General features: G+C 37.8%; 1 protein-coding gene across 3 annotated transcripts in view; it reads right to left on the bottom strand.

The window, feature by feature from the left end:
• Window positions 1-3709: 3709 nt before the first annotated feature.
• MYLK (myosin light chain kinase) overlaps window positions 3710-12108 on the bottom strand; it is a 392661-nt gene continuing 384262 nt past the window's right edge. For all 3 annotated transcript variants that reach the window (XM_063288778.1, XM_063288774.1, XM_063288777.1), the window contains 4 exons: window positions 10444-10567; window positions 9378-9507; window positions 7036-7167; window positions 3710-6103 (listed from right to left, as the gene is read on the bottom strand). In XM_063288778.1, coding sequence (XP_063144848.1) covers window positions 5868-6103; window positions 7036-7167; window positions 9378-9507; window positions 10444-10567 — 622 coding nt within the window. In that variant the 3' untranslated portion in view covers window positions 3710-5867. The remainder of the gene's footprint in view (window positions 6104-7035; window positions 7168-9377; window positions 9508-10443; window positions 10568-12108) is intronic.

Below are 12108 nucleotides of genomic sequence, written 5' to 3'. Positions count from 1 at the left end.
TATGTTAACACCATGGCTGGGTTTTCTCAGTATGCAGAAGCATCAATTATTCAGACCTGCCTCCCATTTAGGATGCTATACGGTTACGTGCAAATGCAGCCTCTGTATTTGCTTCAAATACTAAGCAGTCATATTTATTACCAGCTGCTTGTAATGAATATATATGGAAATTGTGCGTGAGATAGAAATGGGGGTGTTTGGATAAATCAGCTCTGCTTTCCTGCCCTGCTGTCATTCTTCATTCTTCCTTCTCTAGCTGTGCTTATTCACTAGTAAGCCATATTGATTTCATGGGTATTATTAATTTATTAAATTTATACACCGCCCATCTCACTATAGAAGTGACTCTGGGCAGCTTACAAATAAAATGTCAAAAACCATTATAAAAGTACAAAAAATACAAGAAAGATAAGAGAAAAACTAAAAGGTGGAGAGACCATCTTCAAACCACTAACCACCCCGAGGGCTGCCTTCCACTATTGGATCCCCAAGCTAGTTGGCAGAGCCAGGTCTTAACACTGTTCCAGAAGGCCAGAAGACTGGAGGCCAACCTCACTACAGGGGGCAAGATGTTCCACAGGGTGGGGGCAATGGCAGAAAAGGCTCTCCTCCTAGACCCTGCCAGTTGAAATTCTTTAGCCTATGGAGTCCATAACGTGCCCTTCCTGCCGGACTGAGTGGGATAGGTCAATGTAACCGGGATGAGACAGTTCCTCAGGTAACCTGGGCCCATGTATTACTTTCCAAGTAAGTATTCAGAAGTCTGATGGAAGGTCAGCACTGAAGATGCTGCCTTATCTTCTGCCCTAATCAGCAGAACAAACTTTTCCACATTAGTATTACTGCTCCATTTCAACAGTTTAATCTTTCCTGAGATCTAGACTGTTCTTCAGAATACTTGGGTTGGTTGACATGCTAAACCTGAAGGTCATCCAGTATGAACATAAACCAACTGGCTGCATTCACATAATGTGCTATATGAAAATTATGGCTTAATGTAAGATTCTGATTTATACAGCCTATAAGCAGCATGGCAGGATTTCCACAACTTGCTTTAGACTAATCTTTTCTGTTATGCTAATGTTTGCTCAGTGGTTCACAGGGATCACTAAAACAGTTTGGAATTGTATATACCACCTTGTGCTTCTGAAAGGCAAGAAATACTGGAAATAACTTTGTGTGGCAATAATGAGGGAGAAATGGGAGAGGAGAGGAAATTTTGACCTCAAAAACTCTGCTGGGCATTTTCCGCAAGGATCTTCCCTTCTCTGTTTGGAAAAGTTAGATTTTATTTCAGTGCATGTTTTCAAAGAGTGATCCAAGAGAGCATGTTCTTCAGCCGTTTTACAAATATAACTGGTTTCTATATGTTTAGAACTAACTTTGGAGCTGAATACAGTCTGTATTTTTTTTTCAGACACAAGCCCTGTTCAGTAAGGCTGGGGTAATTGTGTGTTTAGGAAAACTGTGACCTTACTCTTACCAGAATTCCATACATGTTTACTGAGAAGCAAAGTACATAGTTTTGCATTGGAATTATGGGATTGCAGATCTAGCTTCTTAGTTTCTTCTAGAAGCGTATGCTGGAGAGGAGGGTCAGGAATCCAACCCATAATTTACCTAGAATCAATCACTGCAATTGTATTTATCGGGGGGAAACTTTCTCCTATTGCTTTTCCAAATACGGGTTTAGAAGTACTGCTAGTGGAAATGTTAGGCCCCTGAAATGAGAGTTTGGTGTCCTAACAGTTGCATTGGGAAATTTTGACACTGAACAAATATGCATGACATTTCTTTGTTCACTCCAGTGCATGAATGGAAATACTTTTCAAGCGCTTAAGCATTTTGTATTCCAAAGGGCACATCTCTGCAGGAGTTATGTGTTAGGAATTTATGAAACTAAACAGAAACTTTTGTAATTTCCTAAAAGGTAAGACTGCACAGAACCTCACTCTGAACTAGTTGTTGTGAAGATGTTTTGGATGAACTTTTGCCATTTATTCCCAAAATAGAAATGCTGAACGGACTTTTGATTTGTACTTCGTATATGTTAAAAAAGAGGGACATGCAGCTGCCTTTTAAATCTTGGAACTCCAGTTCTGAATGGAGGAAAGGTATCAATGGGATAGGAATCAATTTAAGTTTCTGTGCATGTAGATGTGCGTATGAAAGTGTTCAAATTGCAGTGGAACTTGCAATAAAAACTGATGGCTAACTTAACCATGGTTTATTCAGTTTACCTTCATTTCAGAGTTTGCACAGCACTGACTGCTTTGTCAGCTAATCATATATGGTGTAGTTATGTATCAGCTTATAATGCAGTGTGTCCTCTGAAAATAACCTGTCTCTCTTCCCCCACTTAGCCTAATCCAGAGGGGTATTGCATAGAAAGAGGGAGAACTACACCCTCCCTGCTTTTTGAAGACAGAACAGTTGGGAATGGAGAAAAAGGAACACTTATACCGTACTTCTTAATGAAGAACTTCCACAAATAAAATTCACACATTCACTACTAAGTTGAATTGTTTTTTCTGCCTTTCTGACCCCCACCTCATCAAGACTGAACACTGCAAATATTAGCTAGTTTGCAAGATGCTCACAAATGTTAAATAAAACAGAAGACAAGGGGGAAGTTTGGGGAAGAGATTAAGCATTTGCATCCATGAATATTGTTTTTGTTTTATAACTTCGAAAAATACACTGCTGGGGGAAATGACTCTTTGAAAGCAGCCTGTACATACAGCATGGAGGGACAAAATTGCAAACTTAATTCTTTTTTTAAATGTTTCTTTCCCCTCCTCTGTACTTGCTCATTTTTTCATAGTGCTGGATGCAAGGAAATAGCAGTCGAAGAGAAAGTACAAGCACATCCTCTTTTATGCACACAGAAGCTGGTGCATCACTCATGCCATCCTCCAGGAGGCAGTAATGGGGGCGGCATGGGGGTGGGGAATGGAGGAAAAACAGATAAAAAGCCCAGGAGAGAGGAAAAAAGAGCTGCTGAGCTGAGTTAGGAGGCAGTAGGCAAAGAAAGAAACCACAGAGGACCAAGGGAGATAGACAGTAGTTATATTTCCCCCAGCAGGGGGTCCCCTCTGCCCTGCCTCTACTGTCTGTTACCATTCCCATCTTCCACCATTCTTGGGGGACCTGCAAATAGCTATCCAGGATGCAAGAAAAACCCATCAGAATGGGTCTCGATGGGAGGTTCAGGTGTTATTTTTCCTCTCCTGATCTTCAAGATTTTTTTCTAACTAATCATGTGGAAGCAATCTGTTCTTTTTTCCAAAAATGTTTTTTTTTCCTAACTCGGAGTGCTGTGTTTGCCTTCAAGCAAACATTTCAATGCTTATAGTTTTTTTTTTCTTTTCTTTTTTTTTAGAGAGAACTGTTAGTAGAACCACTCTGATTTTTTTTGTAGAAAACACAACCACTTGTACGAGTTATAAAGATTCCTGAGCCAAGAGGAATCATTCAGTTTTCAGCCAAACGTGAACCAATTCACCAAATTTATATACATTTACAACTCAACCCCCTTGTCTAGGTAGAAAATTATATTAGGCTGGGTCATGGAAGCAGTATACCTACAAATTTATCAGTGAGGGATAAACTAAAGCAACATTCTCCCTGGATTAAGACAGCAGCAATACCACAAAGAGGAGCCTAAATTGCCAGACGGGACTGAACAAAGGAACTGGTGCTAGCGTGCTTTGTGATATGTATTTATTGAGAAATTGTGAGTAACTACAGCTGTAGTGTTCTCGAATATTCCCTTTTTAAGACACTAGAAAACATTAGCATATTTTTTTAATTAAGATATACAAAAATACACCCCATTGTTTTCTTAACACATTGAAAACATGTGAGAAAATGCTTTGTATGCACTAAATAATATTAAAACTCTTGCCTTATAACAATGTGTGGAAAACTGGCAATTACTGTGTTTTATTATAACAAAGGTTCCTCATCCACTTAAAAAGAAGACATGCTGGTAACCTCAACTAAGAAACAGCAAAAGCAGTAATAAAAAAACCCACAGCAATTGTGAGTAAATGTCATAAATGGAATTTTGAATATCTGCATTCAAACAGGCAGACAAGCAAATACAGAACATGTAAGGCTCGTGGGATCAAACAGTCTAAGGATCCTGTATGTATCTGTATTGAAACATACTTAATTTTCCTCTTCTGCCTTGAGAAGCCAATGTAAGATTCGTTGTCTGTGTTCTTTAATGAAGCCAACAGTTACACAAAACGTTTGCATCTTGCACAGGAAGTGGAGAAAAGCCCCACAGTTGGACCGATGCACTAAGTGTAGACAGGTACTGTTAGGTGTTCATGTGCAAAGTTTCATGGCCTCTAAATGGCAGCTAACTGTGAAAGGAAAGCAACACGGAAAAATCTGAATGTGCTAATCAATTTGGAGGAAGATACATAGTTTTTTCACCATTAAGTGTCTCTCTCTATGTGTTTGTGTATGTTTACCAGTAAGGCATCTACCTCATAAATACTCAGTTCGTGGTTTGTTGGAACTTGTAGAGAACCTTGTAATCTGTCCAGTTTCTACCTATTTTTTTTTTAATAAGAGCAAAATAATGATGCAAATAAACCTGAGTTGCATCACACAGGCACTGACTTTTCACAATATACTGCTTGTTTTCAACAAGCTTACATTTCAAAACCACAACCTTTTATGTTGTTCTGATAAATATAGTTGACACGTTTTCCCTTTGGCATTCAGAGTAGTGGTGCAGGCAGAAATCTGCCACCAGGATAAACAGCGTTAATTGTGATTTCTTTCTGTCTGTGGGAAAAAGCCATTCAGTATCACATGAGCTTTTGGTGAGGCAGCCAGGAATGCCAGGGGATTCATCTTTCATCGCAGCAGGGTTAATGTAGGATTTCAGCCAACAAACCAAGTACTGAGTGTGCTAGCTGACTTGGTTGCAAATTGTGCCTGCAGTGTTTTTTGTTTGTTTGTTTTACCTGTTACTGTGATGATCACAATAGCATACAACTCACTAAGAAAATCCACCGCTCAGCTCAACTGCTGCAAAGAAAAATAGGGAAAAGGTCTTTAAGTTTCTAAACAGGGTAATTACATTTTAGGTTCCAATCTACAGAACTGTCAAGCTATTTTGCCTGGATTTAAATTGTAAAATTGTAGTTTTCTTTATTTCAGGGAAGACTGTAATGGCTTACTCTGAAATTGAGGTTTTCTGATCTGAATTCACAAATAACATTCAAGGGGAAAGTTAATAAAGACACAAAATGCTTTTAATGGGATATCTGAGAGGCAACTGGTGGAAAAAAACAAAAAGTAAACATTGTAATACTTGCAAAAATGCTGTTGGGATAATAGCATAAAAGGGTGCATCCCATCAGGAAACTTTCTGTGTTACTCTTGTATTTCCAGTGGGCCCCTCCCAGGTAAAATGTTACTGCTGGATAGTGCCCCATGTTCTCCAAACGTACTTGATTCATACAAGCTTCAGTGGTGTCACAGAACACCAAGGAAACATTCTTTACTAGCTATGCTGTTTGATGAAACAATTAGTATAATTATCCAGTTCCCCTCTCCTGATCCTAAGTTTAAGAAAGAAATTGTTGATTCTGGTAGATTAGCTTCATATGGTGTGTTCACATTCGTTATCTGGGCTATGCAACTGATGCTTTAACTTAAACTAAATCCAAGCACAACAGCCACCTAAAGTGCTTGCTAATTCAAGTTAATGCCCATAAATAAAACAAACAGGTGTCAGCCCATGGTGCTGATGAAACAAACCAAGAACAAACTATGACCTAATGTCACACTACATGAGCATTAGAGAGTCTTCAACTGAGTGATTTTTCTCCTCTTCAGTTGATTCATTCTTCTTCCTCCTCTTCCTCTTCCCCCATTGTTTCCACAATAAGTTCTGCCGTACAAGTTGATTCTCCCAAAGAGTTAATTGCCTTGCAGGTGTATTTGGCATCGTCATCCCCACAAACTTCAGAAATAGTCAAAGAGCAGTTGCCGTCTTCATCATAGTCTATCTGGAAGTGCCGGGATTCCTTGATAGATTGGTCATCTTTATACCAAATCACTTCTGGGTCAGGGTAACCTGAAAAATACCAGATGCCACAAGTGAAAATATTTTATTTGTAAAAATGTTTTAACTTACTTTTAAATGATTAAGTGTCGAATACAGAGAAGAAATAGACATTCACTTGAATTTGCCATAAAAAAGTACTGTGGGGGCCTGGGGATGCAGATGTGCATTTATCAACTAAGTTATCCTTAATAGTGAATAATGTTTGTCTAGTATAGGTGTACAAAAAGTGCAGTCCAAACAGAGGTCCCGGGGCAGGTCCAACTCTGGGAAATTGCCAGCCAGGGAAGATGGTCCTGTGGAAACTACATATTCCAGATGTACCTCTTTAGCACTTGGCTCCCTTCAAACTCTGCATGGTTTCTTTAGCAGATATGGGCATAAACTCAGCAAAGGTAAGATATCTACCATGTGAAATGTAAACTGGAATAGATGTATGGTTGGCTTTAGAGCTACTATAGATGGTTTTAAAATGGCTAACAGTGCAATCTTATACTCACTTACCTTTTACACGTCTACTCAAGAGTTCAGTCATTGTGTCCAACAGAGATTATTCCATGATATGTCTTAGTTGTACAGTTATAGTTACTGTATATAGGACCTCTAATGTCAATTAATGTATACATTTGTGGGTCTATAGCTCCTGCTAGTACCCAATTAATTTGAAATATACAGATGAACAGACATCTTCTTTTCATAGCAGCCTTCTCAAGGTAAATCAACTAAAAGCCAGACTTTGTCATTGATAACCTGAATAAAACTATATTTAAAGTGGGATTCTATCTTGTAGCTCATCCAGAAAATGAGAATTAGAATTAATCAGCCAATTGGCAGATAAGGTACATCATATCGCAAGACGATGAAAAATACTGAAACACCAACACCAAAAGGAAAATGATGGGCAGATAGCTGAAGATGAAGCCTTCTACATTTGTGAAGAATACCTTCAATTTTACAGTCAAATCTAGCAGCACTGCCTTCCACAACTTCTATATCTTGCATTGTTTTAGAGAAATAGGGCTTCACATGAGACCTTTCTTCATCAACTGCTTCTAAAAGAGAGCTGGCCATTTCATCTAAGGAAAAAACAATACAGTTTTGGTTTATCATAAAACAATTGTCTGATAATGATTCTTACAGCCTACTAAGCGTCAAAGCTTTTCTTCCAGCAACACCATAGCAGTTCACAGTTTATGTTTTTCCCATAGAAACCTTTAATGTTTGTTAGTTTAGAATTCAAATAGGAATATTTTATTCCTTTTGGAAGGATATATATGATAAGGCACCATGGTTACCATGGACTGGATACATCCATGCAGTTCAGATACCAATTGTGGTAAAAGGACATAGACTTGGAAGGAGTCAGATGATTATTGAAACTTAACTTCCTGCTCAGTCCAACCCCTTGCTTTATGCAGAACTGTAAATTAAAGTATCCTAGACAGATGATTATCCAGTTTTGTTTGAACGCATTCAGAGAAGGAGAGATCTACCAATTCTCTGAGTAATTGGTTCCATTGTCAAATTACTGTTAGGATTAAAAACAAAAAAGCAACCTTTATCAGAATCTCACTTCCTGCAACTTAAAATCTTTATTGTATCTTGCACTTTAAAGTAATGAAGGACTAATTGGAGCCTTCTAGATGACATTTCTTAAGATACTTTATAAATGCTATCATGTAAATGCTTTCATAGTATCTTCTCAAGGTATCTTCCCAGTTCTTACCTCTTCACAGGACTAGTCCCCAGATCATCCTTGCTGCCCTTCTTTAAACTTGTTCTAATGTGTGGTATGGTTGCTTAGAAATGGATACAATACTCAAGATAGGATCTGACTAATAGTCATAAAATAATGTTAAACTATTATTTCCTGTGATTTGGAAGTTTGGTCTAGTGGTTAAGGCAACAGGCTAGAAACCAGGAGACTGAAAGTTCTAGTTCCACCCGAGGCATGAAAGCTGGCTGGGTGACCTTGGGCCAGTCACTCTCTCTCAGCCCAACTCACCTCACAGGGTGGTTGTTGTGGGGAAAAGAAGAGGAGGAAGGAGTATTAGGTATGTTCACCACCTTGAGTTATTTATAGAAATAATAAAGGCGGAATAGTAAGTAAGTAAATAAATAAATAAGTCTCTTGACATAACCTTAGGTAAAGGTAAAGGTTTCCCTTGACGTAAAGTCCAGTCGTGTCCGACTCTAGGGGGCGGTGCTCATCTCCGTTTCAAAGCCTTGGAGCCGGCGTTGTCCATAGGACACTTCCGGGTCACATAACCTTAAACAACCTTTTTTTAAGCCACACCATAGAGATGATTTATATTCAGTATATAATCAACTACCATTTTGATATCTTTTTCACAAGTATTACTGCCACGCTGGTGTCCCCCATTCTACATTTGTGTTTTTGATTTCTATTGCTATTGTTACGTATCTCCATCAATTTTCCTTTTCAATCTAACATATTGGCTATTCCACCCAATTCTGTGCCACCTGCACTTTTGATAAATATTTTTTCCACTTCCTCATCCAAGTCATTAATGAAAACATTGAAGAGTACAGAGCCCCAAATTGATCCTTGTGACATCCAATATGCCACTACATTTAGTTTGTTAAAGAACCGTGGATGGACGTTCTTTATGGAATAACATTTTCAAGCATCTATTTAATTGTCATGCCATACAGCCTACACTTAAATAATATGGTAATCAAAATGTCATCCAATGCTTTGTCAAATACTTCTCTGAAAACAATATATGATAGCCTACAATATTCACACATATTTTTGTGTTCCATCTGCCTGACATCATTAACTGTCTGTGAAGCTAGTCACATCAATTTTCTTATTTCAATTTAAAGTTGAAACAGCAGTAAAGGATGCTTCCAGGAATATGGCATGGTAATTCTACTGCTCAGAGGATTTACATGGCAAACTGTGCCCAATATTATACTAGTGAATGAATAATCAATATGCAGAAACAGACTCAAGTATATTTAAGTTAAATGCAGACAGGCTGTTAACCTGGGCAACAGAAGACCACAGATCTCTGCAAAACAATGATTAACGTATGTCCAAGTTAAGAAAATACTGGTGATGACAGAAGAAAAGGCACTATAGATTTCATATAATCCATGAACTAATATTGTATTTTGGAACAAGCAGAATCAGCCTTCTCCAGCTTATGTCCTTCATATGAGCTGGACTTCAGCTTTCACAATCTCCTGCCTTTGTGCTCAAAGATGGAAAGACTATGGTATACCACTGTACCTCCACTTCATATCAGAATTTCCATACCTTCAACTTCAATCTTCTCTGCATTAACAGGGCTGGTTGGTGAACTTGAAGAGGACTTCCGTCCACTTAGGCCAGAAATCATTGCCATAGAAGACAGCCTCCCTATGGCACGAACAGCATTCCCTGTTTTCTGTAACATAACCAAGAAATGCTTATGCACTCATTCTTACCATACCTTATTTTTGACATATTTGTAAAATAAGAAGCAGAGGGACTGAGAAACATACAATGGTTCTATTTAGTGCACTGAAAGTAGATTCCAGAGATGGGGGTCCAATATACAGTAAGTTGATCCAGTGAATGGAGGGAAACAGGTCTCTAGTGAAGATTTCAACCATGGCACACTTGGGCACCTGCATTATGGGCTGGCAAGGAAATCTGTGAAGCAGCTGGATTTTTAGGAATTTCCCCTCTCACAGGGATAGAGAAAGGAATGAAAGTCAGAAAGGGCAACAGCTGGGTGACCTTGGGCCAGTCACTCTCTCTCAGTCCAACTCACCTCACAGGGTTGTTGTTGTGGGGAAAATAGGAGGAGGAAGGAGTATTAGGTATGTTCACTGCCTTGAGTTATTTATAAAAACAATAAAGGCAGGATAAAAAATAAAAATTTAAAAATTTAAAAAATCAAGTACCAGCACAAATGAAGGAAAAATTTCTCAGCCACATTTCAGAATGGTGTAATATACTTCCCTTTCTAATGTGTTGCTACAGCCTTATTAAAATACTGAAAATTCTTATTAATTTGCTTCAAATAACAGATAAAAATCTCACTGAATACCTCCACAATTATCTCAGGAGAACTGAGCATTGCAAAGGTACAAATTTGATCAAAGCCAACATGATCATTAACCTGTAGTAATGTTATGTGTATTTATTTGAAGGACATGGGATTGGAGTAAGACAACTTAAGATGTCCTTCCTGTATCCTGTAACAGCTTTCCTGCAAACGATGCATTGTTTTTCTTAAACAAAGGGCCTTTTATTTTCATATCCCTTCCAAACTCATGCACTTTGAAGATAGAATATACAAAGGATTTGTTATACATGTTCTTGATCGCTATATTACCTGCCATTTTCTTCTAGCCATGTATTTTTTCATCCTATCTTTGGAGAGTTTTTTGGCTTCCATGTGCTTGGTGTCTTTTTGCAGCCATGGATGCTGTAAGCACTGAGTACAATCCAAGCGGTCCCTATGAGTAATAGAAATAATAGTTATTTGCAATTACACTTACATAAAACTTGGATTTTATTTAGTTCTGTATTTGACAATATGGCTCATCAGACTACAGTTTTATTCAGTTGCAGTCTGGTATATTTTGTTTCAATATTGGACATGAAAATTTACTTAACGAACACATGAAAAAGTGGAAGAAATGGGTATAATTTTGGTTTCAAATTTTTGGTTTAATTTTCAGATGTTTACTTTCTGTTTTAATTAGTTTTTTATTGATTAACCTTTTGAAGTGTAAGATTAAAACAATTCTCGTCTTAGATGTTTTCTTTCTAGTGTTATAATCGGAAGACTAGAAAGCTGTTTGCTTGCTTGATGTACGAACTTTTACACTGGGATACTGCTACTCCAACATTCCTTACAGATGCTGACTTTTGCCGTGCACCTGCAGAAGGCACAGGGCAGCTAACTGGCTGCTGGGCAGAGAGCTAGCTTAAGTAAGCCATGAGATGGGTTCCAGTAATATTAATGATATGTCGATAAATAAGTTATCTTCAATTCACAGAGTTATAGAAGGTTTATATTTTTGGAATATTATGATAAAAAAATCTAAGTCTAGTCCTCAAAAACCTCTGCTGTAAAGTATTTGAATATTTCATTATTGTGTTTCTTATTTCTTATTCAGATGTGTTTCATTACCTTTTGATATCTTTGGAGTAATAAAAAATGGCAACCACCATCTTTTTTCTGGAAACACCCTATATTTGTTATGTATTAACACATTGTTTTTCATTAACTTTCTCATAACTGCTGTGCAGAAGCAAAGAAATCATGTAGTAAGAAAAGTATCTATTATTCATTCTGAAAAAATCTTACATTCTAGCTTACATCATATTTTCCTACTCTTAGAGCAGGGGTGGGAAATCCAAGACTTAGCATCTATAGGCAGCTTCCAGCCTCCTTTTTGTAGACCACACAGATTCTGAAGATTATGCTGCCAAAATTAAGTGACATTCATTTCCAAGATATTTTGTAACCTCCTCAAATCAACAACAACTATACTGTAGGGAAAGGGTGTGAGGGGACATGAAAGTTTCAGCCATGCACCCAATTGTCCCTATAAGTTTGAAAAAAATTATTTATCTAGAACGGTCAATGCAAGGTGGATACGGAATAAATATCCCATTTCATGGAATCACAGGATTGCAAAAGACTGTGGAGGTTTTCTAGTTCAACTCCCTGCCTAGGGCAGGAATGTAAACTAAACATATTAAACTACATTTAATATATAGTTACCCATATTAGGAATAAAATTAAACTACACATTGGGACAAGCATTTCTTATGGGGGATGCATCCATCTGCATATTTCTATGCTGATCTCAGTAAAAAATAAGTTATAATTGTCCTAAAGAGGTACCGCTTGTCATGACCTTGTTGCAAGGCACAAAGAGCCTCACAACGTAGATCATGATCATCAAGGAATAGAGGAAGAAGATAATTAAAACAGGGATTAAAACAAACACCCAAAGCACCCACACCCATGGACCCATATGCAGCT

This window comes from Candoia aspera, chromosome 1, assembly GCF_035149785.1.
Source record: "Candoia aspera isolate rCanAsp1 chromosome 1, rCanAsp1.hap2, whole genome shotgun sequence".
NCBI lineage: Eukaryota > Metazoa > Chordata > Lepidosauria > Squamata > Boidae > Candoia > Candoia aspera.
Note: the sequence above shows the minus strand (reverse complement) of the source record. Positions and strands in the feature narration are given on the sequence as shown.